Source organism: Columba livia, chromosome 1, assembly GCF_036013475.1.
Source record: "Columba livia isolate bColLiv1 breed racing homer chromosome 1, bColLiv1.pat.W.v2, whole genome shotgun sequence".
NCBI lineage: Eukaryota > Metazoa > Chordata > Aves > Columbiformes > Columbidae > Columba > Columba livia.
In genome coordinates this window covers 29,561,231-29,583,940 of record NC_088602.1, presented here as the reverse complement: position 1 = coordinate 29,583,940, position 22,710 = coordinate 29,561,231, and the positions used below count along the sequence as shown (strand labels likewise).

The 22,710-nt window shown below is 45.1% G+C and overlaps 1 protein-coding gene across 2 annotated transcripts in view; it reads left to right on the top strand.

Annotated features, from left to right (window-relative positions):
* Window positions 1-287: 287 nt before the first annotated feature.
* The window catches only part of THSD1 (thrombospondin type 1 domain containing 1), a 28,338-nt gene continuing 5,915 nt past the window's right edge, over window positions 288-22,710 (top strand). The window contains exons 1-4 of one of the 2 annotated variants that reach the window (XM_065052665.1): window positions 288-603; window positions 6,736-6,875; window positions 12,305-13,273; window positions 21,963-22,121. In XM_065052665.1, the coding sequence (XP_064908737.1) occupies window positions 6,818-6,875; window positions 12,305-13,273; window positions 21,963-22,121 (1,186 nt within the window). In that variant the 5' untranslated portion in view covers window positions 288-603; window positions 6,736-6,817. The remainder of the gene's footprint in view (window positions 604-6,735; window positions 6,876-12,304; window positions 13,274-21,962; window positions 22,122-22,710) is intronic. The other variant, XM_065052670.1, reaches the window with a different exon arrangement.

The following is a 22,710-nucleotide window of genomic DNA, read 5'->3' as shown; positions in this document are numbered from 1 at the left end:
CATCACGTCTCTCCAGCTTCTTCATGACCGAAGAGAAGACCACGACCGTTCACCCCGGCGCCACACAACGCGCACCACGAAGAGAACTGCTGAACACCGGGGCACAGCAGAGCCCTCTCCGGGACTGGGTGGCGGCTGAGCCCGGGGCGCACACGGCGAAGGATCCCGGCGCGTCCCTCCCTCAGCGGGCTGCCGCGGCGCGTCCCTCCCGGAGGCCCCGGTCCCACAGGGGCCGCCACACCCCGGCGGCGGGCGGGAAGGAGGGCGTGTGCGGGCGGCGCGGCCCCAGCGGGGCAGGGCTGGGCAGGGCAGCGCTTCGCCTCGCCGCGCCTCGCCGCCAGGGGCGCGGGCTCCCCTCGCACGGCGCCCGCCGCCGCCCCGCGCCCCGCTGACAGCCGCCCTGACAGCCGCGCCGCGCCGCCATTCAACCCTCCCCCCGCCGCCGGAGGTGAGTGAGCGCCTGCCCGCCGAGGGGCAGCCCCGGCGGCGCTTCCTCCGCGGGAACGATCGCGCTTCAGCCCCGTCCCTGTGCGCCCGTCCCGCCGGCGGCGCCGGTGCGGCGGCCGCTTCGCCCGCCAAGAGCCGAAGGCAGCAGCGTGGAAGGTGAGCGCGGGCGGGCGGAGGGAGAGCCGCGGCCCCTGCTCCGCGACCCGGCCGGAGCTTCCCCCAGCGGCGGGGCGGGCGCGGGGGACCCCGGGCGTCGATCAGGCACCGTCCGCGGGGCGCGGGTGCGTTTCCCCGGGGCGGCGGTGCCTCGCCTCGCCGCGGGGGACGAGGGGCTGGAGCCGTGGAGGAGCCCCGGGCTGCGCCGGGGAGCCCCGGGAAGCCTCAGGCTGGGTGGCGCGGACCGCAACCGGCACAGGCTGCGGACAGCCCGCAGGTCGCTTATGAGAAGCGCTGACAGGACCGTGGTGTGTTTGCCGTAACGCTTGGTTATTCCGGTTTTTAAAACTACCCGTGTGACTTCAGGTTGAGGTTTTGTGCCTGCCCTCCGCCTGGATTTTGCCTGCGATCGCCTCTCCCCCCGAGGCCGGGACCGTCCCGCCCGGAGCGCGGTGTTTCAGCGCTCCCGAAGCGCAGGTAGCGCTGCCACAGTAACTGTTACGTTTCTGTCACTCCGAGTCTTTGATTAGTAGGATTAATTTTAGCGTTTTTCAGTGTGTTTTGTGATTTCTACTTGGTATCAGTCGCTAGACCAGACAAAATCACGTAACTATACAACAAAATCAATGTAAGGCGTAGGAGACAGCTTCCCAGCTCTCTTTTTAATAGTGACACTTCATGATACCTCAGACTTGCTTCCAGACATATTTCTAATTATTCCAGCTGTGCAATATATATTCCCCATACTATGATCTTTAAGATAAGCTTCATTAAAGGGGGAATTCCAGAAACAGTGAACAATATATATATATATATATTTTAATCTAGAGGGGAGAGGAAAGAATGGATCACTGCATTCCATCCCTTATGCCATAAGGGGTGATCTAATGTATTTAATTCTTTGCATCCATTATTTATTATTGCTTGGACACCTTCCCAAATCTCCTTAGGCTTAATAAACTTATTTCCACTGTACATTTTCCAAAGTAAATCTCATCTATATATTCAGTCTACTGTAGCCCTTAGGTTTCAAAGGACAAATGTTGCTGGCCAGCTAGCTCTTGTATTGCTGAGCTGATACAAAAGGAGCTGAGAAATCCCAGAATTTTGTGTGGTCAGACCCCAAATGTTGATGAAAATATGCTTTACCAGCTAATTATCTTTTTTTTTTCTTTTCTTGCACGCAGGGAATCTGGTGCTGTCAGTGTAAGCCTGGTGAATTTAGATGCATAATTTTAATAAAGCCATTATCTGATAACAATGTAAAATTGTCTGATGTGTAAATAAGAATGAGAGATGCCTTTGAGGATGTCAGCTCTAGCCCCCTGCTGTGGCACACATCACATATATACTTCCCTTGCTAAACTCAATATCTTCTGAGAAGTGGCATATTTTTAGCCCTGACCACTCTGACTGGTCAGCAGTGATTAGATTTTGATAAAATGTGATGCACACCTGAGGTACTCCCTTTTTAATGTCAAAGGGGGAGGATTATATGGGAAGTTCTGAAATTCCCAGCAGGTGGTAACACTTCAATAGCTGCCTGATCTCACATTGCAATAAGCGAATGCTAGTTGAAAATAATTAATCTGTTTCCTTCTGTACAGAGAAAAGATCTTAAATTTGCAGAAATGTTGCAGATACACATTTCTTTTTGTTGTTCGTGCTGTTTGGCACCCCTCATGTGAAATATAGAGAGGATTTAGGGACTTTGAGGCTTTTCTGTCTCTAGCCTATTTTACTGCCTGTCATGCATAAACCAGAATTGTGCAAAATTTGGGTTGCAGATATGACTGAAAAATGTTCACTAATGGGCAGCTGTTAAGTAAACTGGTTTTCATCTGGGATTTTTTTTTTTATTTCCTTTATGTTCTGGCAAAATTTTGCTTGTTTTAAATTCGCAAAGATAATGTTATTTTTCTGACAGCATCACTCCAGACCCTGGCAGGTTCCCTGGGTCCATTGGGATGGATGGGGTATGTCCCGCTGCTCAGGGCAGTGCTCAGGCGAGGAAGGAGGCTGGCTCCAAGAGGATCAGTCCTTAACCTTATCCCCCCTCCTAACTTACTCCTTCCCTGAGCCCTTCTCCCACTCCGGTCTCATGTGTTCCTCAGGTCATGGGGCTGTGCCTGGAGGAGAGGTGAGCAGGGTCTGGCTCCTTCCTGGCTGCTGAAGGAGGATGGAGCTGGGGCAGGGGAGGGCTCTGCTCCCGCAGGGGATTTGCAAAGAGGACTGAGGGTACCTGCGGCTGGGCCAAAATACGGGATCTATCGGTGGCACTCCCCTTTGTGTGAATGAGGCTCCCAAAGCACAGAGGTTTCAAGCGCCGTGAGTTTGTGGTCTCCTTAAACTCAGCGCTTCACCGTGCACTGGCTGATTAATTCCTGATAGCCCTTTCTTAACTGCAGGGTTCACTTGCCTCTCATCTCCGTTTTGAAGGGGGAGTAGCTGCTGAATGCTGTACTCTTGCAGTCGATGAAGCTGTCAACTGGTTAGCAGTGCTAAATCAGCAGGTGACAGCACTTGGAGGAGGTGGCTGGTTTGGGAAATGTCATGTCTGCTCTGTGGCCTTGGATGCTGCTGCAAAAAGTACTGGGAGTCGTAAATCCAGTTGGCTTGTGGTTTGTTGTTGGTTTGGGTGGATTTGTTTGTTTTTCTTCTGTAAAACTGAAATGATGACAAAATACTTAGTGATTTTAATGACATAGAGAAATAGGGACATCACTTGGATACATGAAGATACATAGCTCTAATAGTGTATATATAATCTGTTCTGTTACTTATTAGCAAAAAATATTGTAAATAAAATTGTACATTGCATCTTTGGCTCTTGCACAGTTCCTGACACTGTAGTAGCGCTTGTAAGCCTTGCAGCTCCTGGTGGATTTGCTCTCATAATACTGTACCAGACAGTGAGGTACTATTTCCAGTGGAGAGCTGTGACACAGGAAAGCTAAGTGATGTGACCAAGATTGCACAGGAAATCTGTTGCAGAGCAGGGACTTGAAGTTTTCCTGTGTCTTTTGCATTACACATACACATCTTGGTCTGCATTTCCAAGGCCGTTCATGGCTTATCCCCTCATCTGTCATTTCCAATTCCCTTTGGAGAGGAAGTCTTCCACTTCCAGTCAGCCCATTACACCGTCTCTTGGAAGAAGAAAGCATCTTTTTATGTTGCTGTGCTTCTGCTGCGTCTCACATAATAGAGCCTCAGTCCGTGCTTGTCCATGAGAGCAATAAATTAAAAAAGCCAATTATTCAGAGTGTGATAGCCTTCTCCATTCGATCATTTTTCATCTCATTAAGTTAATGAACTTTAGGTAGAAGATCTGAATAGAGGAGAAACCATTTAAGATGTTCTGTCTGCCTTGCAAAGCAAAGTTTTATGTGAGTATAGAAAGTGGAAAAATAATAGACTGGAGGACAGGAGGGAAAGATGTGGATATTTTTGAAGAAGATCTAAAAGTGAAATCTAGCTTAGGGATGACTAAGGGGAGAGGGGAGAAGTCTGAGCCAGGCTTAGACATCAGCGTAAGGCCTGTCCGAAACTGAGACAAGGTGAATGGAGGGAAAACTGAAGGAGGGGAGAGAAACAAACCTGTGGGGGAAGAGCGGAGAAGGAACAGGGCAATACTACATCAGAAATGGGCTGGCAGTTCTTGCATTCAAAGTTGCCATTAGAATTGAGCTAGCGAATATGCAAAAACTCAGGGAGGCTTCCTGGAGAGACTTGAATTGGAGTTCTGTCAGAGGCAGGGCTGTGTTGCAGCCGGGAGCCTGAGGAGGCTGCAGGTGAGGCAGGAGGGCTCCCCCGCAGCGCAGTGACGGCAGAGGGTGAATCAGCCCCAGGCGAGGCTTCCAGAGGCACCTGATCTCACTAACTGGAAGTTAGTTTTGGTGCTGTTTCAAATACGCCATTTCTAACCTGGGTGTTGCCCCTGCTGCACACCAGAGTCTTTTCCCAAGCGAGCCACGATAACAGAGGGAAGGAGGTTTTGGTCTGACAGATGGCTGGCGTTACCGAAACACCCAAGGGCTCTGGCTCTGGGCTGTTAGAAAGAGACCCTGTCCTGAGAGATCTGTACCATAAATACAGAGTGCAACACATGGGGTGAGAAAGAGGGGAGCAGATTAATGCTGCTGTTTGCTGATGCCATGTGCCTGTCTCATGGACCAGGCTGCTTTTACCTGTGTCAGGCTAACACACACAAATTAAGATGCAAAGTGACTGTCTTGATTGAGAGTGTTCTCCCCTGCAGGCTTTTTTCTTTTATTTTTTTTTTCCCTGAGGATTTATTCTCCCTTCCATAGCTTCGATTCCCTTCTGCTGCGTGCCACTTATTAGACTGAGATTAGGATTAGTTGAATTTCACCTGTCAGTGTGTGACTCTGAAATAAGTGTTTGCAAAAGCCATTTGAATAATACTCAACTAGGAAAGCTAGAAATGGAGAGGATCCAGCACAATCACGGCTGTGGCCCACAAGGCATTTGTTCCCTTTTTTATTCCAGAGCAGTTTACAGCAGCGCTGCGTAACTTGTGCCGCTTTCCTTGAGCAGTTATGCTAGAAGCGGATGCATCTATCACGTTTTATTTTAATTTTTTTGATTGAAACCTGCTTTTTCTGCCTTAGACCACTTTGTTTTGATTACCCGATTAATGATCAGTAATGACACGTGAAAAGAACAGCATCCCAGCCACGATGCCGTGCCTGCTGCCGGTAGCTGGGGGCAGCCCCGGGCCGGCTGGATGTCCCTGTGAGCCGCCCGCCCCTGTCTGGAGGCATAAGGTTTGTCTTCCTGTAATTTACGGCATATCAGGTGAAATTGTGGGTGGTGGCGGTATCACTGTCCCTATCTAATTCTTCCTGGAGCCTTGTCAAGTTCGTGGGCCGGATGATGATTATTCCCTTCAGATACGCACAGTTATTATTGTAATGGGCTTTTAGTGAGCAAAGCCATGCCGTTAGTCTTTTCTTAGAAATTATTCTCTCCAGCCACTTGGCGCGGAGAACAGTTTGAAAAGCTTTCAAATAACACGACTGCTGACTCTTAGTTCCAGAAGTCTAGCAATGTAATTGCTGAAATATCTCATCTGTGATTCCTAAAGACATACCTGATCTTTGCCGTACCTGGTTCCTCCATTTTACCTATATGTTCGGCAGCTTTGATCGCTCCTAACTTAGGCCTGCTGCAGTGACAGATTTCTCTCATGAAGTTTGGTTGTAAACTTCATGGAACAAGAACTTTCTTCCACGTTAGCCTGACAGTGAGCACGGTAAGACTGACTTGCCGGCGCTCCTATGCAGTGCAATTCTTATGTTTTGAGAACAGTTTCCTTGAGCTAGATCTTATCCTTTTAGATTCCCCCCTAATTCTGTTTCTGAAGCGAACCATTAGTTTTGCTGCTATCATTGTGCTTCCAACTTGTGTTATGTGATTGTTAAGAGACTTAGTAACGCTAGTCTAAAGCACATGGACGTAAACTTTTGAAACTCGCCAAAAGGAACACTCTTTGTTGGCTTAACCAAGGCTGTAGAGATAAAAAATGGTGGAGGAGAAGTGGAAGTTAGCACCTTCTCCATCTGATCAGTCTGCATGACATAAAAGCCAGTTATAGGTCTTTTATAAATCTATTAAGTAAATATATTACTAGACCTGAAAAACAGTGTGGTTTGAGGACCAAAATAGTAGCTTTCTACCAAGTTTCTTTCATGCTTGAAAGCAGTTGACAGCAAGTGATATAAATTGTGTAGCAGCAATAAATCTCCAGTATGGATATGTGCAGAGGTCAGAGTTACATTTTGTATAAATACTTGTTATTTTGCTACCATGAATCTTGATCTTAGTATGAGACACCCACAGCAGCAGTTACTGCAGTGCAAAGGTAAATGATTGTGATGTCTTTTTGTTCTGGCTCAGGAGCTGACATTTCAGGCGGGAAAATTTATTGTGCAGTGAATTGTAGTTGATACATTATTAGTAATTGATACAGTATTAGTAATTTTTAAGTAAATGGGAGAAAAGTGTTGATTTATAGTGTGTTGTGGTTTTTTTACTTATTAGCAAGGTGTCTTCCTTCTTGTATCCCGTGAAGCAAAGTTAACACAGCTGTAATTTTTTAACTTTCAGGTGTTCTTGGAAAAAAGTGCCTGCACTTTGGAGCTGAAGAAGGACATGAGGAGTAAAAGGACCTGGGATCTCAGTGGTCAGAATGAAACAGATGTTGAAAGATTTTTCAAATCTATTGTTAGTAGTGCTGTGTGACTATGGTGAGTATTAGAGCTGTCAAGGGAAAATTGTGAGATGTGTATTCATACGGTGGATTTGCATGATGCTGTTTTCAGGTGATGTGTTGAAATCAGGTGTCACAGAAGCCACCACTGATATGCTCAGAATAAAGACTAGATCTTATGCAATATTTAGGTGGAAAATGCAACTTGCATAACCTGCCCTTTTAGATCAGAGTGGCAGGAACCTTTCCTGCTGTAAATGTGCTCAGAAAAATAAACAAGATAAATGAACAGATTTCTGTGGGCATCATCGAGGGGCTGGCTGTGTTAGAAGCAGTAACTATAACTTTGCTCTTTTGTAAGACTCATATTTCATTATATTTAATGAACATTATGGAAGGTAGACCTATTTTAGGTATCCGTACCAGAATGGGGGGAACTGTGCCATACAACTACCTGATTCTCTCCGTTAACGATAAAAGGAACCCGTGGTGGTTGGCTGAGGTGTAAGCGTCTACAGTACAGGCAGCCTCCTATAACTGAGTGAGCTCCCCATCTGATGGACCAAAGCTGCCAGTTGGAGAACTTTTGAGAACAACAGAGCTGTTCTTTTCTCTGACCAAAGAATAAACCAAAGGATGGTATTTGTACTCGTTCCATTTTATTCACGTAAAATTAGGCAGCCAAGTAGAGGCAATCAGTCTCCTTTGAGCAGTCCACGCACAAATCAGCACATATTAAAAGCAGCTCCAACCCATCTGCAGTCTGAGATGTGCAGAATGAGAAAGCACCTCTTTCTTACCGTCAGCAGCCAAGGAGGGAGGCTGGACCTCCAAGTTCAAATTAGACAACTGTAAGATATCTACAAGCTGAGGGGCACCCTGTGCATGGCATCTTATCTCTTGCAAGAATGTAGTAAGTGGGAAGTAGATTTGCAAACTGAATTAATTCCTTAATGCACAGTGAATTAGAAATTTTGTAAATGTGACTCTTAATTCCTGAATAATACATGTTTTGAAAAATTACATTCTTAATTTAAAAGCAGGTGTTGTTCTGACAGCTGCAGTACTTTGTCAAACCGTGCTAAAGGATTAAGTCATGCACTGCTGGAATGTCTCTAGCGTGGAAAAAATGGAAAAAGAATTGTTTAGTCCGCGCTTATGGAATGAGCTGTAGCAGCAGGTAGTTCACACACCACATGGCAGACGATGTCTTGCAAAGGAGATAAATGGACAAAAAAATGGGTGCAGTTTGCTGTCCTTTTGTAAGCGAGAAAAATCTGATTATAGGTAATGATTGAATGCTAAGTATGCTCAGCTACTCAGGCCTCTATTCTTGCTCCATCTCCACTCTAGAACAAGGGATCACTGCAAGGTGTAAAGAATCTAGAATTGCCATATTTTAGATGAGCTTCATTCCAGTAGATGTGGAGATACTTTCCTATGGGTTTTAGTGCCCTTTCTTCTTTTAAGAAGACAAACTAGCCAAGTTAGGAACAGTGCACTGAGTGGGGGACACAGTGAAGGTAGGTATTAAATTCACTTAACCCAAGAAGTGAGGTGAATGATTGCAATATCCTCTGGTTCTTGGTGTCCTGTAGAAATTCACAACTAGTTGGCTCGGAGGTAAAAGCTATTATTCCTGAACTTTATAAAGCGTGGCACAGTAAGTAATTACAAGCTGCAGTTAAAGAGCAAAATCTCTGCTGCAAACTTGGGGTGTGTCATCTTTTGCCGTATTTCCAGTTCAAGGGTAGTCCATAATTCAGAAAATTACTTCCAAACTGTTCTGCATATGCACTACACATTTTGAGTATCAGATGTGTACAAAGTCTTTAGATAACTATTTCATTCGTAGACTTCTGTGTTTCAGACCGGGGCTATTTTTTTAAATGATCCAGTATGCTCTGGAAAATTACTGTAGTGCTAAAAAAAGCCCTAAAATACAACAAAACAGTATTCTCATTTCTTATCAGTTTTTCTGATGTGTTTGTTCTTCTTAGCTCTGTGCTACTGGTGGCTGACAAGCCAACAGCACAATCCGAGTTGGCTTAAACACAATTAAAATAAATAAATATCAGAATAGCACCCTCGAATAATTTTTCTTACTCTTCAGTGAAAACAAGGATTTTCCTTTTGATGTTTCGAAGCGCGAGTTGTTGCAAAGGCTCCTCTGGCAGGTTGTTGGTGCCACAGCCAGGCTCTGTTCAATGTGAGACCATTGTAATGACAACCAAAAATATACAAATGCATTGAAAGCTGCCCCTGACTGGCTGTCCAAACAACTGGGGCCAAGTTTTGGCATGGGACACAGTCACATGCACAGTGGGCCGGAAGGCGGCTGAAGGAGAGACTGGTAGAGACTGGTTACTTCTGACTGACACCTCTTGGAGCATTGTAAAAAAACCTGCTGCATGGACTGTCCACGAGTGCAAAGTTCTTGTGTTACTAACCAAAGATGGGGGAAAGGATGCTGTGAACTGGGGTGCACCAGCCAGAGCTCTGCGGTGCTGTGGCAGCCTCCTCCAGTGGTGCTCACTTCCCTCACCTCCTGAGTCATCTGCATTAGGGGTGATGGGAGCCATGTGGCGGTCCCCTGGCCTCTCTGCAGTCCTCCCACACACACACAAACTGGTGTTAATTCTTCTCAACTGAGCCATTCCAAACAAAAAGTAGTGCAAGAGAGTCAAGATATTTGTAAAAGAGAGTAAGGTCAGTAGAGCGGTAGATACAAACATCAATGCTTTCCATTACTATCACTTGAGTGTTTTTGCTCTAAGTTTAAAGTGTGAAGTTGAAACTTTTCATGCTGGGTTTTTGCCATGGTCTGATTTCTTTTTCCCTTGTAATGTTTCAGCTGAGTTGAATCTAGCCAATTCCTTTAGAGAAACGCTTCATTTTGCCCTTATTCAAATAAATAAAAACACTGGGGAACTGTAACACACTTGTGGGAACTTCACATTTGTTAGGGTGCTCACAGTGGCCTGGGACATGCTTTCTGCTGCCCTGATGAGGATTTGCCCAGACTTGGTCCAGATCTAAGCCCTTGTGGATGAGTTAGCAATGAAGTTCTCTGAAGGGTCGAGCATGCCCCAAGTCCTGCTGGCTCTTGCCAGCCCTGTGCAATGCTGTGCGTGCTCCAGCCCAGGGCAGCAGAGTTCCCCCTACATTTGTAGGATCAGGCACTAGAGATACTTGTCCTGTGCTCTCTGCTGTCAGGCCAGCAGTGAGCCAGAAAGGTGGGGACTTGCTGGAGGTAATCGCAAGCCCAGACAACAGGAGAAAGTAGAAGAGCTGTAAGGCAAACAGACAAGGGAAGGAGTTTGGAGAACCATGGTAATGGTAATAGATATAGGATAGTACCCAACAGATATTGACAGAAGGTGACAGTAGGAACAAGACTGGAAAATATGGGTAGGGACAGGTGACAAAACCAAAACATGAAGAGGAAGGAGAATGTGTTGCTGGGCAATTTGTAGAGAGCCATTTTTCACAGGCATTCAGGGTCTGTTTCCTGCTCTCTGAGTGTCTGAGTTGAGATCAGGTTTGCTGGGGTGCCTTGTGCTCCCCACAGCTGGAATCAATGGGATCCTGCTTTGGATATCTGAAGGACCATTGTATGTAAAACCAAGTTCTGGGTTTCTTGGGGCATCCACAATTAGCTGATGCTTGACAGTTTTCACCTTTATGCTTGGTTCCTAACACACTAAACAAGAATAGTGACATCGTCTCATCTTTCAGGGATATTGGAAGGATAAACTCATTAATATTTCTAATGCACTAATAGACTATGATAAGAGCATGATAGAAGAGTCCATAAGAGAAATGAATAATTCTGTGTTATCAGGATGGATTTTGGATGGTGTACAGTCAATAATACATGGGACCACCCATGGGAGGATGAGAACAAAAGAGCCTTTTGGTAATGAGCACCATCCATCTGCCAATGAAGCAGCTTCTTGTGGAAAAAATAGAACTGAGTCATGCAAATTAAAGACTGAGTTATAGTACATATATGTAACAGTTTATGCATGATTTATATGTGCAAGGCTGTGCGTGCCACCCTCATTCGGACTTTATAGATGTGGTTGGAGCTGGTTATTTTAAGGACGTGTTAATAGCTGCTGGAGAGTAATAGGCTCTTCTTGTGCACACCGTACCTCACCCTGATGTAAATGTCTATAGCTGGTCAGATGAATTTCTTCCTGAAAATTTTCCCTGCTGACAAGAAAGTGAACCCAAGGTGACTAACTCAAATTAAGGCTTAGAGTGGTTGGTGTCTAGTATTATATGAAACGAATCCTGCTACTCCTGACTTCTGAGTGCTTGCCTTGGCAGTTGCAGTGTTTTTCCAGCAAAGCTTTCTTTGAGGTAATCTAAAGACATGTGTAACAGATTTAACAAGTCAAAGTATTGTTAGTTGATACTACTTATGAAAGGATTGCTTTAAGCGAAGTTTTACACTTCCATAGCACCCTCCATCCAAGACTCAGAAGCCTTTTCCCAGACAATTAATTAAATAAAGATGTCTCACAGCACATTCTATATCTGGAATAGATGTATGCAGTTCCCATTTTCCAGATAACCTTTCTGTGTCTGAAATCCTTAAGTTTCAAGCAACACAGAAAAGCTATCTGAGCTAAGAACAGTAATGTGATCTTCCCAATCCATGGCTTTAGATATCATCTATCCCCACTTGTTATGGCATGTCTCGGGATAATTTGGCAACTTGCACAAACACGGTCATGCAAGAAGTACATTCAAAAAGACTGCGCCATTTATAATGAAATGATGTCATTTAGACATGTTGCACCACATCTGAGACAAGAAAAGTGCTGCAGTCACCATCACTGTTATTTTCAGCTCTTTCACTCAAGTGTCTCTGTGATGCAAATGAGCAAAATGAAAGATTCATAAGAGAGAGCAAGAGAAGAGGCTTCAAAAAGCGTCACGCAGACTTCCTATTTTATTTAATTTAAGGGACATTTTTTACATGTCTGTATTAAGAAACTACCATCCTTTTATGGCTAAATTATATCTAGAGTAAGTAGAACAGCAGCTGGCCACTATGAAGTGGACTTGAAGAATCTGTAAGTCAAAGAAGATGAGAAGTTTGGGAATGTATACTGAAAAATAAAGTTTTCTGTGAATCTTTTTTGTTATTGTTGTGTTGTTGTGTTTTGGTTTTGGTTTGGTTTGGTTTTAAACCTTGTTTTTAACCTCTCTGCTGAGCATGTTACTGCAGGAGACTTTGAGTTGCTCCAAACCATGTCCCTGCACAAAGGAAAGGTGGTGAGCTTTAACTACTATAACTAGGACCCTTTTTTTTGGTGAACTGATAAACTTTAGAAAGTTTGGGAACTGCTTCTTGAATATCCACTTCATAAATCTGTGTTTTCTTCCATAAGGTAGATAAATAATAAGTTGTCTCTTTGGTTCTTAATACTGTTGCGAAACTTTTCCTTTCAGTTCTCGGTGAAGTGGAGTATCTCCTGTTGGAGCGCCCAGGTCATGTAGCCTTCAGCAATGACACGGTGTCTGTGGAATATCAGTACTACGGTGGTGGTGGTAATGTGACAGCAGAGCATCCATCCATCCTATTGCTGGATGCCAGCACCAACGAGATAATTGCAAGAAAACAGCTTCCAGCAAATCAATCGCAGGGGATTGTAGAGTTCGAGTGTTTCCATTTCAAGAGTGCTGGGGACTTTTTGTTCAGAATGGTCTCTCCCAGCAATAATAGCAGTGCTGTCCAGCAGAGCAGAAGCAGCATGTCCACCCTCCATGTGGAGTGGCCTGTATTTCACATTGATTTGAACAAGAGTTCAGAGGTGCTTGGGAGCTCCCTTCAGGTTGGACTTTTTACAAATGAGAAGTTGTGTGCCATGAACGAGACAGTGGTTTCACTGGATGTGATATTCACCAGCACCCTTTATGAATTCAGAAGGGTAAGCTCTGATGAGACTCTGGGTGTTAGAACTAGCAAAGGAATCCCACTCTCTAGGTCCCAGTGGGTAGAGTTTGATTGCCCACCTGTTGGTCAAGAAACATACATCACTGTGTTGCTGAAATCGTTAGAAACACATTCCGTCATTGCCTCCATGGGACCCATAGATCTCCTCCACAAATTTGGATACAGACTGGTTGTGGCGCCAGAAGCAACATGCAAAACTTTGGTTCAGGTCTTCGTAGTCTCTCCACCGTGCACTTCTATCAGTGGAAAAATTGTCGTCTATAAAGAGGCTCTCAAGCATCCTAGTCAAAGAACAGCTTGGCTGTATGAAAACACCCTTCACCCAGGAGACAACAGGACAGACTTTAACTGCACTTTGTTTGACGTGGGGAAGAACAAATACTGCTTTGACCTTTTTAATTTCTCAAACCGAAGTCATTTCCCAACAAGAGCTAAGGAGTGTATGATGATCCAAAGGAATATGGGTTTGTACTGATGTTTGTCCTATTTTAGCCAAAATCATCACTCTCCCCAGCCAACACTGGCAATGATAAATAGGTTTGATTGTAGTGTTTCCTACTGAATAGCTACTTTTTGGGTCTTCTACAGCAGACAAAATAGTTGTAATATCATGTGCAGGTGGGAACAAGACAGAACAGGCTGTTACATAGAGGCATACACAATGACATTTGGTAGCAGACCCACTGTGGTAGCTTAAAACTGCGCTAAGTTAACACTAAATACCAGTCAGAAATGTTTAGGGCATTCTGAATGGTGTATCTATCTAGTCTGGGTAAAACTCAAACTTGTGTCTCTTAGTGCGGTAAGAACCTATTGCAGGAGATCTGGCTGATTTTAGACACTAAAGGTAGGATTAGTCTTACCTACATTTAAGTGTCTAAAAGCCAAGGATCCAACGTAAAGTAGTTGTTTAGCTTTTTAGTCAAGACAGGTGTCCCACAAAGGTCGTGGGCATAGAAGATACATGGGCTGAATCCTCACCTGGGAGTCTTTTTCTCTAGCCCATTTGCTGTAGGAGTTTAGAATTCTACCTGTTAGATACAAAATTTTGGTGAGATGAATCAGGATTTGGCCATAGCAAACGACACTGTCACATCACTTGGACAGCTTGTGGGTTTTTCAAGCAGGCTTTCAAGCATGTCTCTGCTACTGCTTAAAACAGACCAGGGTGCATTTTCTGACCCATGAAGCCACCTGGCAGATCGTGGGTCACATTTGTATAGCTACTCTTTTCCTCCCAGAAACTATTAGAATAATGCAAACTGCCAACTGGGGACAGTGTGTGGTCCATATAGTCCTTTGGTCCATGACCAGGCATGGTCTGGGAGAGTGCTGGTTGGAAGATGCCAAAACCATCTCCAGGAGCGTGAATGATTATGGTTAAGTGATCACTGTTAAGTATGAACACAGGACAGAGCTGGAGCCTATTCCTCATCCCTGTTTAGGGAATATCTATACCTCCTATTTATATCTATACCTCGTATGCAGATGTAGCTTCAGAGGTGTCAGTACATGGTTTGGCAGAGTCTACAAATCACGGTAGCATGGCAGAGGAAGCAGATGAGCCAAATGTCCTTCTCATCCCTCATTTGTGGAGGGCAACTACAGTGAGACATGGGCTGTATGTGTACAAAGGGATTGGGGCTGAGTTGGGTTGTGTTGCCTACACCCTGGAACAGAAAAGTGAATGTTCTCATTTGGAGCAGGCTAATGTCCATACATAATGAATTAGTCTTTTCCATCTGCATGCTTCAAAGAATTTGGGTTGAAAGGTTTGAGATGTACACCATTTTCTACACCTCCCCGCCCTGGTCTCCCTGAAAAAGAAGTGAAGGAACTCAAGCCAAAAAAGGGTCATTGTGCTTCATGGGCAGGTGTCTGGAGCGGGGTCATCAGGAGACCAGGCGTGTAGGACATGCTCCATAGAACACAGTCTAGACACAGCCTACCTTAATTAGGTTCCTAGCATCATGCAGTCTTACTTTCTACCATTTCATGAATTCTAAAACTGTTAGCTCTTTAATTAGCACTCTGTACTAAAAATGACCTCTGTTTTCACCATATGCCAAACTTGGTACGTAGTTCCTCTCTTCATCTGAACTTCCCATCTGCATTCATTGTTGGCACTCTTCCTTTGGCATAAGATAGTCTGTCTTAAAAGGAAAGCATATTATTTTCTTAATGGAGATAATTCTGAAGGAAAAAGGAAGAGAGTATCATAATACTTTCTCTGTGCTTGTGTGGTATGTTACACTGATGCGATCTAGATAATTACCCTGACAGATGAATACCTAGGATATGACATAGGTATGTTTCTGTGCCCAATATTTGACTTTTAATTGATGAGATCCACATTAAGCAATGACTCCATGCAATCCACTTTGTTTCCTTGGGTTCCCCGATAGCACAAACCTTACAACCACAGTCGAAAGAATCAGACTGCGCCTGTGAAGAACAGAGTAAAGTCAATAGCTGCCAAGTTTGAAGTGTCAAATCTACACAGCCGATGAAAGCGAAACCGCACCGCATAGCCGTAAATAAAATGTCAACCTGAAATTAATTAGACTACAGCACATCTGACTTCGTGCCTGTATCTGCAAGACTTCAAAGCCCGAGGCAGTGTTTGAAAGGAGTGGGGTGTTCTGGGAGGGGTGCGTCAGCCCAGAGCCACGACAGGCAGAGCGAACCTGCACCGCCAGCGATGGCCGTCCCCCTCCCCGCTGCCTTGGGAAGCCCTTTCCTGAGCTCAGATGTGCCCCTCACCCTGTGGCAAGGCACTGGGAGGTGGCCTGCACAGACCTGGACACCTGAGATCTGTTGCTGCGCCACAGGCATCTCCCTCAAGTCACTCATTTTCTCCTTTGGGCTTCCTGAGCTCACCCGTTTTCAGGCAAGGAGAGGTGATAACCCCTCTGGTCAGGGCTGCAGTGCAGCGTGGGCCATCGCTTTTCATCCAGCTACCCTGGTGTTGAGCCCCACAGCTAGGCCTGGCGTTCCGCTGCCCCTTATCCCCCAGAGTTACCCAGTCTTTTTGTTGAAGGCACCACAAAACAGAGACTCTTGTAGTAATTTCTCTCAGTACTCTGCCCTGATTTTATTTTTAAGGTAAACTCTGTGTGTTTCATAACTAAAGCTCATCTAGCTTCATCCTCTAGTGACTGGCTCTTAGTCCGCAGCTCTCTGCTAGAGGAGACAGCTGTTTCCCATCCACGGTCTTCTCCCCACAAAGGCGTTTGCACATCCAGATCATCTCAGTCCTTCCAGATAACCTCAGTGTTCTTTATAATAAACTGAAAGGATTGAGTCTTTAATTGGAAGGCATTTTCTTCAGGATTTGATTAATTTTCTGTGTCTTTTTGGCTCCCTTTCCATTTTTTTTTTTTTTAACAGTACTTTTTATTTGACAACAGAAGTACCAGCTTTGACTGCTATTTTTGATGTCCTCCTCACCAGTGCTGCTTGGGCAGTAGCACCCCTGCTTAATTGCTCCTCTGCTTTAATTTCCACTGAAATGGGTGGAAATTAGCTAATTTTGCTGTAACTTTTATCCTGTAAACTTTTCTTGAGCTCTTTTTGCATATGACCTTTCAGTATGTAATCTACCATCCTGCAGGTACACTTTGTTTTCCATCTTCCTACTTTTTACATTTTTCTGATTTGTGATCCACTTTGCTTGAGTTATCCTAACTTAGCAAGTAACCTATGTTGCTCCATATAACTGTGCTATTCACTTATGTCATCACAGGAGTGACATATTTTCTCAGTAAGGGTTTTATATTTACTTCTCTGTCAACTAGGCAAGCATTGTACAACACCGAGCCTTATATGGATCCCTTTGGAATTTCTCCAAGTGCCTTCCCACTTGGTGATGGTTTTCTGTTGACAATTCCATATCAAATCTGTCACTCAGCCAGTTCTTACTTCATTTAGCATATGCTCTATTAGTATGAAGCAGAGGTATTGTCTTGTAAAAAATCAAAGCTCCTAAATCATTAAAATTATCTTCATCCAAACCACAGAAGAAGAGATAAAATATTATTTTGCCACACCCGTTTTCCATAGATCAGACATTAGTTGTATTCCTGACTCTTCACTCCTCATCCTGGCCAGGTTTGGTCCAGCCTATGTGACAGGAATCTGGCTTGGGTCTGGAGTAGGAAGGAGAAGGCTCATGGTGGTCCTAAGCCAGCCAGGACAGCAGCTTTTTCAGCCCAGGCCAACAGCTTCAGAACGAGTGTTGCAAAAAGACCTGTGCTGTCTAAGAATGGGGATGTATCTCTTAAATTGGGGAATATGTCTGTGAAATTTAAGTCAGCACTTGAGCAGCTTTCTGTAGACTCCACTGGAAAACTGTGAAAAAATAGCAGTGAGTTATGAGTCAGTTCATTCATCTCAGTGGGATGTTAACTGTTTCACACAGGTGGCTTAGGCAGAGTCATGCAGCTAATTTTTTCCCTGTGTTTGACTAGATTATTTGAATGTCTTAGGTAGGAAACTCTACTAGATCATCTCACCCAGCAACAGATGCATTGCAGGCTCATTCTTTTCAATGCTTTATCCTATATTTTCCTTATCTGGGGTTTAAGCAGTGAGACTTCTGCACTCCTTAGGAAGATGTTCCATGTCCTACCCTGTATCCCACTTAAAACGTTTGGGATGAGACTGATAAAATTAAAGAGTATCGTTACAGCATAGAAATGGGCATATTATCTTCATATTGCTGGTGTTAATTAACTTTCTTTTATGGTTCTTAGTTACACTTTGGAGACTGGTTTCACCTTTGGTGTGACTCCCCGTGAAGTGTCTTGCACTTGCTGACAGCAGAGTTGAATTTTGTTCATCTGCCTTTCGCTAACTGTCAAAAAAAAAGCTATTTGGAGGTCATCAGGGCATAAGAAGTGCAGCTGTTGCCAGCAAAGGGAAAGAGGAAGGTAGGGGAAGACTTTGTGAATCGGAAAGCACTCAGTAAGGGAGGAATAAGTGGAGTATCTAGGGGTCAAGCAGGGACATACAACTTCCATTAAATTCTTGGTCCCTGAATAAGACTATATGAATCAGACCTGGCTATTATCTGCAGGAAAATCTGGAGACTGATTAGCTCTATTGCCTGAATCTGCACCTGTCTTGTGTTTATTTAGAAACAGGCAGATTAAGGGAATTTGGGAATGCCAGGGCTGTTTGTGCCCTATCTGTCTCTCCTGTTTTAATGAATGCCTCATCTCCACAGCCAAATCATTTTAGGAATAAATCAAGTGTTACAGACTCACTGGGATAGCTCTTTACTTCTGAACAAAATTTCTAGGCTGCATCTCAGCAATTCTTAAAGATGCCTGTTTGTGGGAAAAAGACTGTAATTTGCCTAGGCAGAGTCTAGGTTTTCTTCCTATGAAGGGAACCTTGTCCTTTCAGTGTCCAAATTGATAACGTGTTGGAACACACCAGCTTTTCAGTGCTTCATTTCCCCGGAAACAGAGAAATGTGGAACAGGTTAGAAGGGTGCTTTCCCAGGTCTTATCCAAACACCAACATGTGTGCACCCAGTCTCAGGACCTAAAAACTCAGCTTCCACAAAGTGCTCTGCAAACCCCGAGGCTGACATAGGCATTTACATGAGCCTCTAAATAATAAGTGATTTTGTCCCATATCACTGGTCTTGTTGAAGTGCTTCAGACAATCCCGTGCGCCAGGCTGCAGGGGTGATGCTGAGCACCCCTCGCTGACTGCACTGTTGGATAGCGCTGTGTGCCCCAAGTTCTTACAAACACGGAGATTTGGGGGGAGACACTTATGCAGAGCAACAATTAACACAGTTAATTGCATTTATCTTTCATGTTGGCAGATCTGCCAACTGTCAGCTATTTCAGACTAACTCATCAGTTAGATGTCTTCATGTTGATAATTGATTCCTCAATTGTATGTGAAAAAAATCACACTTATTAGAGATAGTTTGCAGTGCATACCTTCTGCTTTTTCCCCTGGCACTTTGGATCTGTTTGTCTTTAACGGAGGTTAATAATTTCATTTCCTTAGGGGAGAATAAACTATGCTTCATTTTCTTTTACATTCTGGTAATTGCAGGAGGTTGCAGAGCAAGTTGCAGGAGTTTAAATCTCCTTTCATGGGAGCGGGAGCATTTCCTGCTCTCCTGCTGCTTAAGGCACATATTCTTGGCCCCAAAGCTACGGATGCCACATGTTTTTGCTAAGGAACTCTGCCCTCAGCCAAAATCAATGGGAAGTGCCCTGGAGCAATGGGCACATCGTAGATTTGACGTCAAAATTAGAAAATTACTCATCCTGAATGTTCTTGTACATTGAAGCCCAGAGGCATCAATGCGGAGGCTACTGGGTACCCTCCGCTATCACTAGCATTAGCCTTGGAGGCAACAAGAACCTTTCTGGGTCTGGCTCTACACCTGACTGTAATTAACAGAAGTTTAAATGAGCAGAGCGTGTGGAGAGAGGGAAATGGGCTGGCTCATGCTCTGGAAATTATGGCAGGGGCTCACCAAGCTGCTCACATAAAGTAGTCCCTGAGGAGGTGGATGCTTCTCCAGCGAGACTCCCTCCCTCTGCCAGTGATGAGGGACACTGCTGGAGCCTTTAATGACACTGATATGAAGAAAAGTGTTGTGAGATCCCCAGATACTGTGATACAATGAAGTCTTTTGCAGGAGGGATCAGTGGATCCTTGACTGACTATTGATTATGGCCATTTTTCTCACTGCCCCCACTGCTACTTCTGCTCTCTGCCCAATGTGATTCTGCAGCTGTCCAGGGCCTGTACCTTTGAGGGACTCTTTACCCTAACAAACCTCCCCAGTTCCCCCCTCCTTGGCATCCTCTCTCTCCTGAACACCACACACCATCCAGTGTGGCTCCATTTTGCACTTTACTGGGAACAGACTGGTTGAGAAGTGTGAAAGCTCAGCCTGCCCCTGGGCTCCTCTCCTCTCCCTTGCAGCTCTACAGCTCCATCAGCTCAGGGGTGAAAGCAGAGAGGTGCGTGAAGAGCACAAAGTGAAAGACAGCCTGGGATCACACATACTGGAGTATTGTGTTAGAGTCAGTGGTAAATAGCCGGGGAGGTCACTTGCTGTTGTGTGGGCTTAAAACCGCAGCACCAGTGGGGTGTCTCACCATGCCCATCTCTGCTCTGCATCAGGCAAGGCAGCTCTACTGCAACATGTGTGCACACAGATGTGCATGTGTCCGAAACTGTGTGCCTTTTTGGGCGCCACAGGAGAAAAAATGTGTAAAGCTGCTGGACAGTGTCCAGAGTAGCGCCATGAAGTTGATGAAGGGTTTGGATGGGAAGCTGTATGAGGAGCAGCTAAAGTCACTTGGTTTGTTCAGCCTGGAGGAGACTGAGGGGAGACCTCATGGCGGCTACAGCTTCCTCACAAAGGGAGGAGGAGGGGCAAGCGCTGATCTCTTCTCTCTTGTGACCAATGACAGAACCCGAGGGAATGGCAGGAAGATGTGCCAGGGGAGGTTCAGGTTGGACATTAGGAAAAGGTTCTTCCCCCAGAGGGTGGTGGAGCACTGGAACAGGCTCCCCAGGGAGGTGTCACAGCCCCAAGGCTGACAGTGTTCAAGAAGAGACTGGACAACACCCTCAGACACATGGGGTGAACTGTGGGGTTGTCCTGTGCAGGGACAGGAGTTGGACTCGAGGATCCTTGTGGGTCCCTTCCAACTCAGGACATTCTATGATCCTACGAGGAAGTGCCCACACGCCATCGCAGCCCTGGCTGACAGCACAAGCTTGAGCTCAAAACCTCCGGGCCCCATCGTGCAACAAAGGCGAGAACTTGCAGGCAGGAGCAGCCCCGCTCATTCTGTTATGCTGCTCACATTAACATTATGCATACTGGTGTGTTCACAAAAATGTATAGGACAGAGTCCAAAGCAGTTGAATTTTCGTGTTTACTAGAAGATAACTGTATTTATTTTTGTTTAAGAGTTTTAAAAATAGTAGCACACTATGAACAATGCAGCACCCAATACAACATGAAATAATGAAACCATTTGCAGTCATGCAACACTGTCTAGTTCTTTAACATCATAAATTGTTCACTGATCAGGAGCTCGGTGGCATGCTAGCAGCAAAGCAAATTAAAGATCATGACCGGTGTTGGCGGTAGCAGCACCATAAATTGTTTAAAATAGCAAACTGTAGCAAATCTAATCTACATTTTGTGATTTAGCTGATCTTCCACTTTATCTGTGAGCGTTGAAATGAAGTAAGTGATCTATTGTTTTTCTTTCTGGCACATTTCAAACCCAGGTCCCTGAGTCAACTGATGCATAAGAGGGTTCCCAGCATGTGTGTTGTTAAAGGCTGCACCTGGACTTGTGCATTGGTTTGGGATTTATAAAGTTGTGGTCGTATTTCAGTGTCACAGCTGTCAGATATGGGCAGGAGCAGTCTCTTTCTGTAAAGTTTGAGTGTCGAACACTGGATGAAGATGTTGTCTAAGCAAAAGAGGGTTTTCATTACACATTAAAAAATTATAATGTTTGAGGTAGCATTAGAACCTGAGTTTGCTTCCACTTAAAATAAAGAAATGAACCTGCAAAATTTCATCTTGAGTTAATTGCCTAACCATAAACAATAAAACAGTAGGGACCTGTAAGCTGTCAAATGAATGATTCAATAACACGTTTATGTGCTGAGAAGATAATAAAGAGAAAAACCAATATTGCTGTTTCATTAGGCCTTGTAGGCTTATCCTCCTTTCATAATCATATAAATCAAGAGTAACTACATTTAAGTCAATGAAGTTATCTTGCTGTAAAAGCACTATTTGTCAGGCAGGAATTGGATGAATATATAAATTACTAACCCATTCCAAAGATTTGTGGATTAATTTCCATTTGCTGTTGTTCCAGGCAGAACCTGCCTGCCAGTTGACTGACCGCTGTGTTGCTGGCTGGCACTGCAGTGAAGAAAGGAAAACAAAAAGTGGGAGTTTTGCTCCAGGCTCTGATGGGAACAGGAGCAGGTCCCTGGATGCTCTTTCGGTGTTGCCGTTTGCATTGCTTGCTTATTTATTGCTGTTTTTCTTAAATAAGAGAAGACAAATGGCTATGTCTTTAAAGGAAAAGAGGCAGACACGTTCCTCATTGCTGTGTGTTTCTGTATTTGCAGAAACGTGGAGCCCGTGGCAGCCCTGGAGCCCCTGCAGCGTCACCTGCGGGGACGGCGTCCGCGAGCGCTTCCGAGAGTGCCTCACCTCCTCGCCCGCAAGGCCAGGCTGTGCCGGACCGCCGAGGGAGACGTCCTTGTGCTCGCTGGAGGAGTGTTTGTGTGCGTAACTCTGCTGTCCTCGTCCCTGTGACCTGGCAGAATCAAAGGGCATGTTATTAGAAGGGCTTTGTGAAATGGAAGCATCCGATCTCTCCTTCAGTCATATTGGTTTTGGGGAGGTGTCACATTCCTGTGGTTGATGTAGTAGGGTGGGAGCCTACATGCGTTTGCAGGACAGCTGGAGATAGGGTTCCCCGAAGTAAGAGGATTTCTGCATGCTGTGAGTGCCATGGAAGGCATTTAAAATCTCCAGCATGGTTGGGAAAGGGCTGGAGGAAAGATACCAGGACAGGAGGACAAGTTCAGTTACAGGCAATGGAAACCTATTAAAAAGTGGAAACCTATTAAAAGAGGGTTGTTTACAGCTGGGACCCATAGTAAGGGGTTCCCACTTTGGGAGTTTTTTGAGGTGGCAGTGCCAGGTCTCCCCCTGCTCCAGCTTGCCACCACTGCTATCTGATGACAGGGCAGGCTGGGTGGCACTGCTGGGTGGCAAGTGGATGCAGGTAGAGGAGACCCGAGCCTCCTGCAAGGCAAGAGGGGGTTACAGCAGCATGCAGCCGCTCCTTGGTGGGGCTGGATGAGGCTG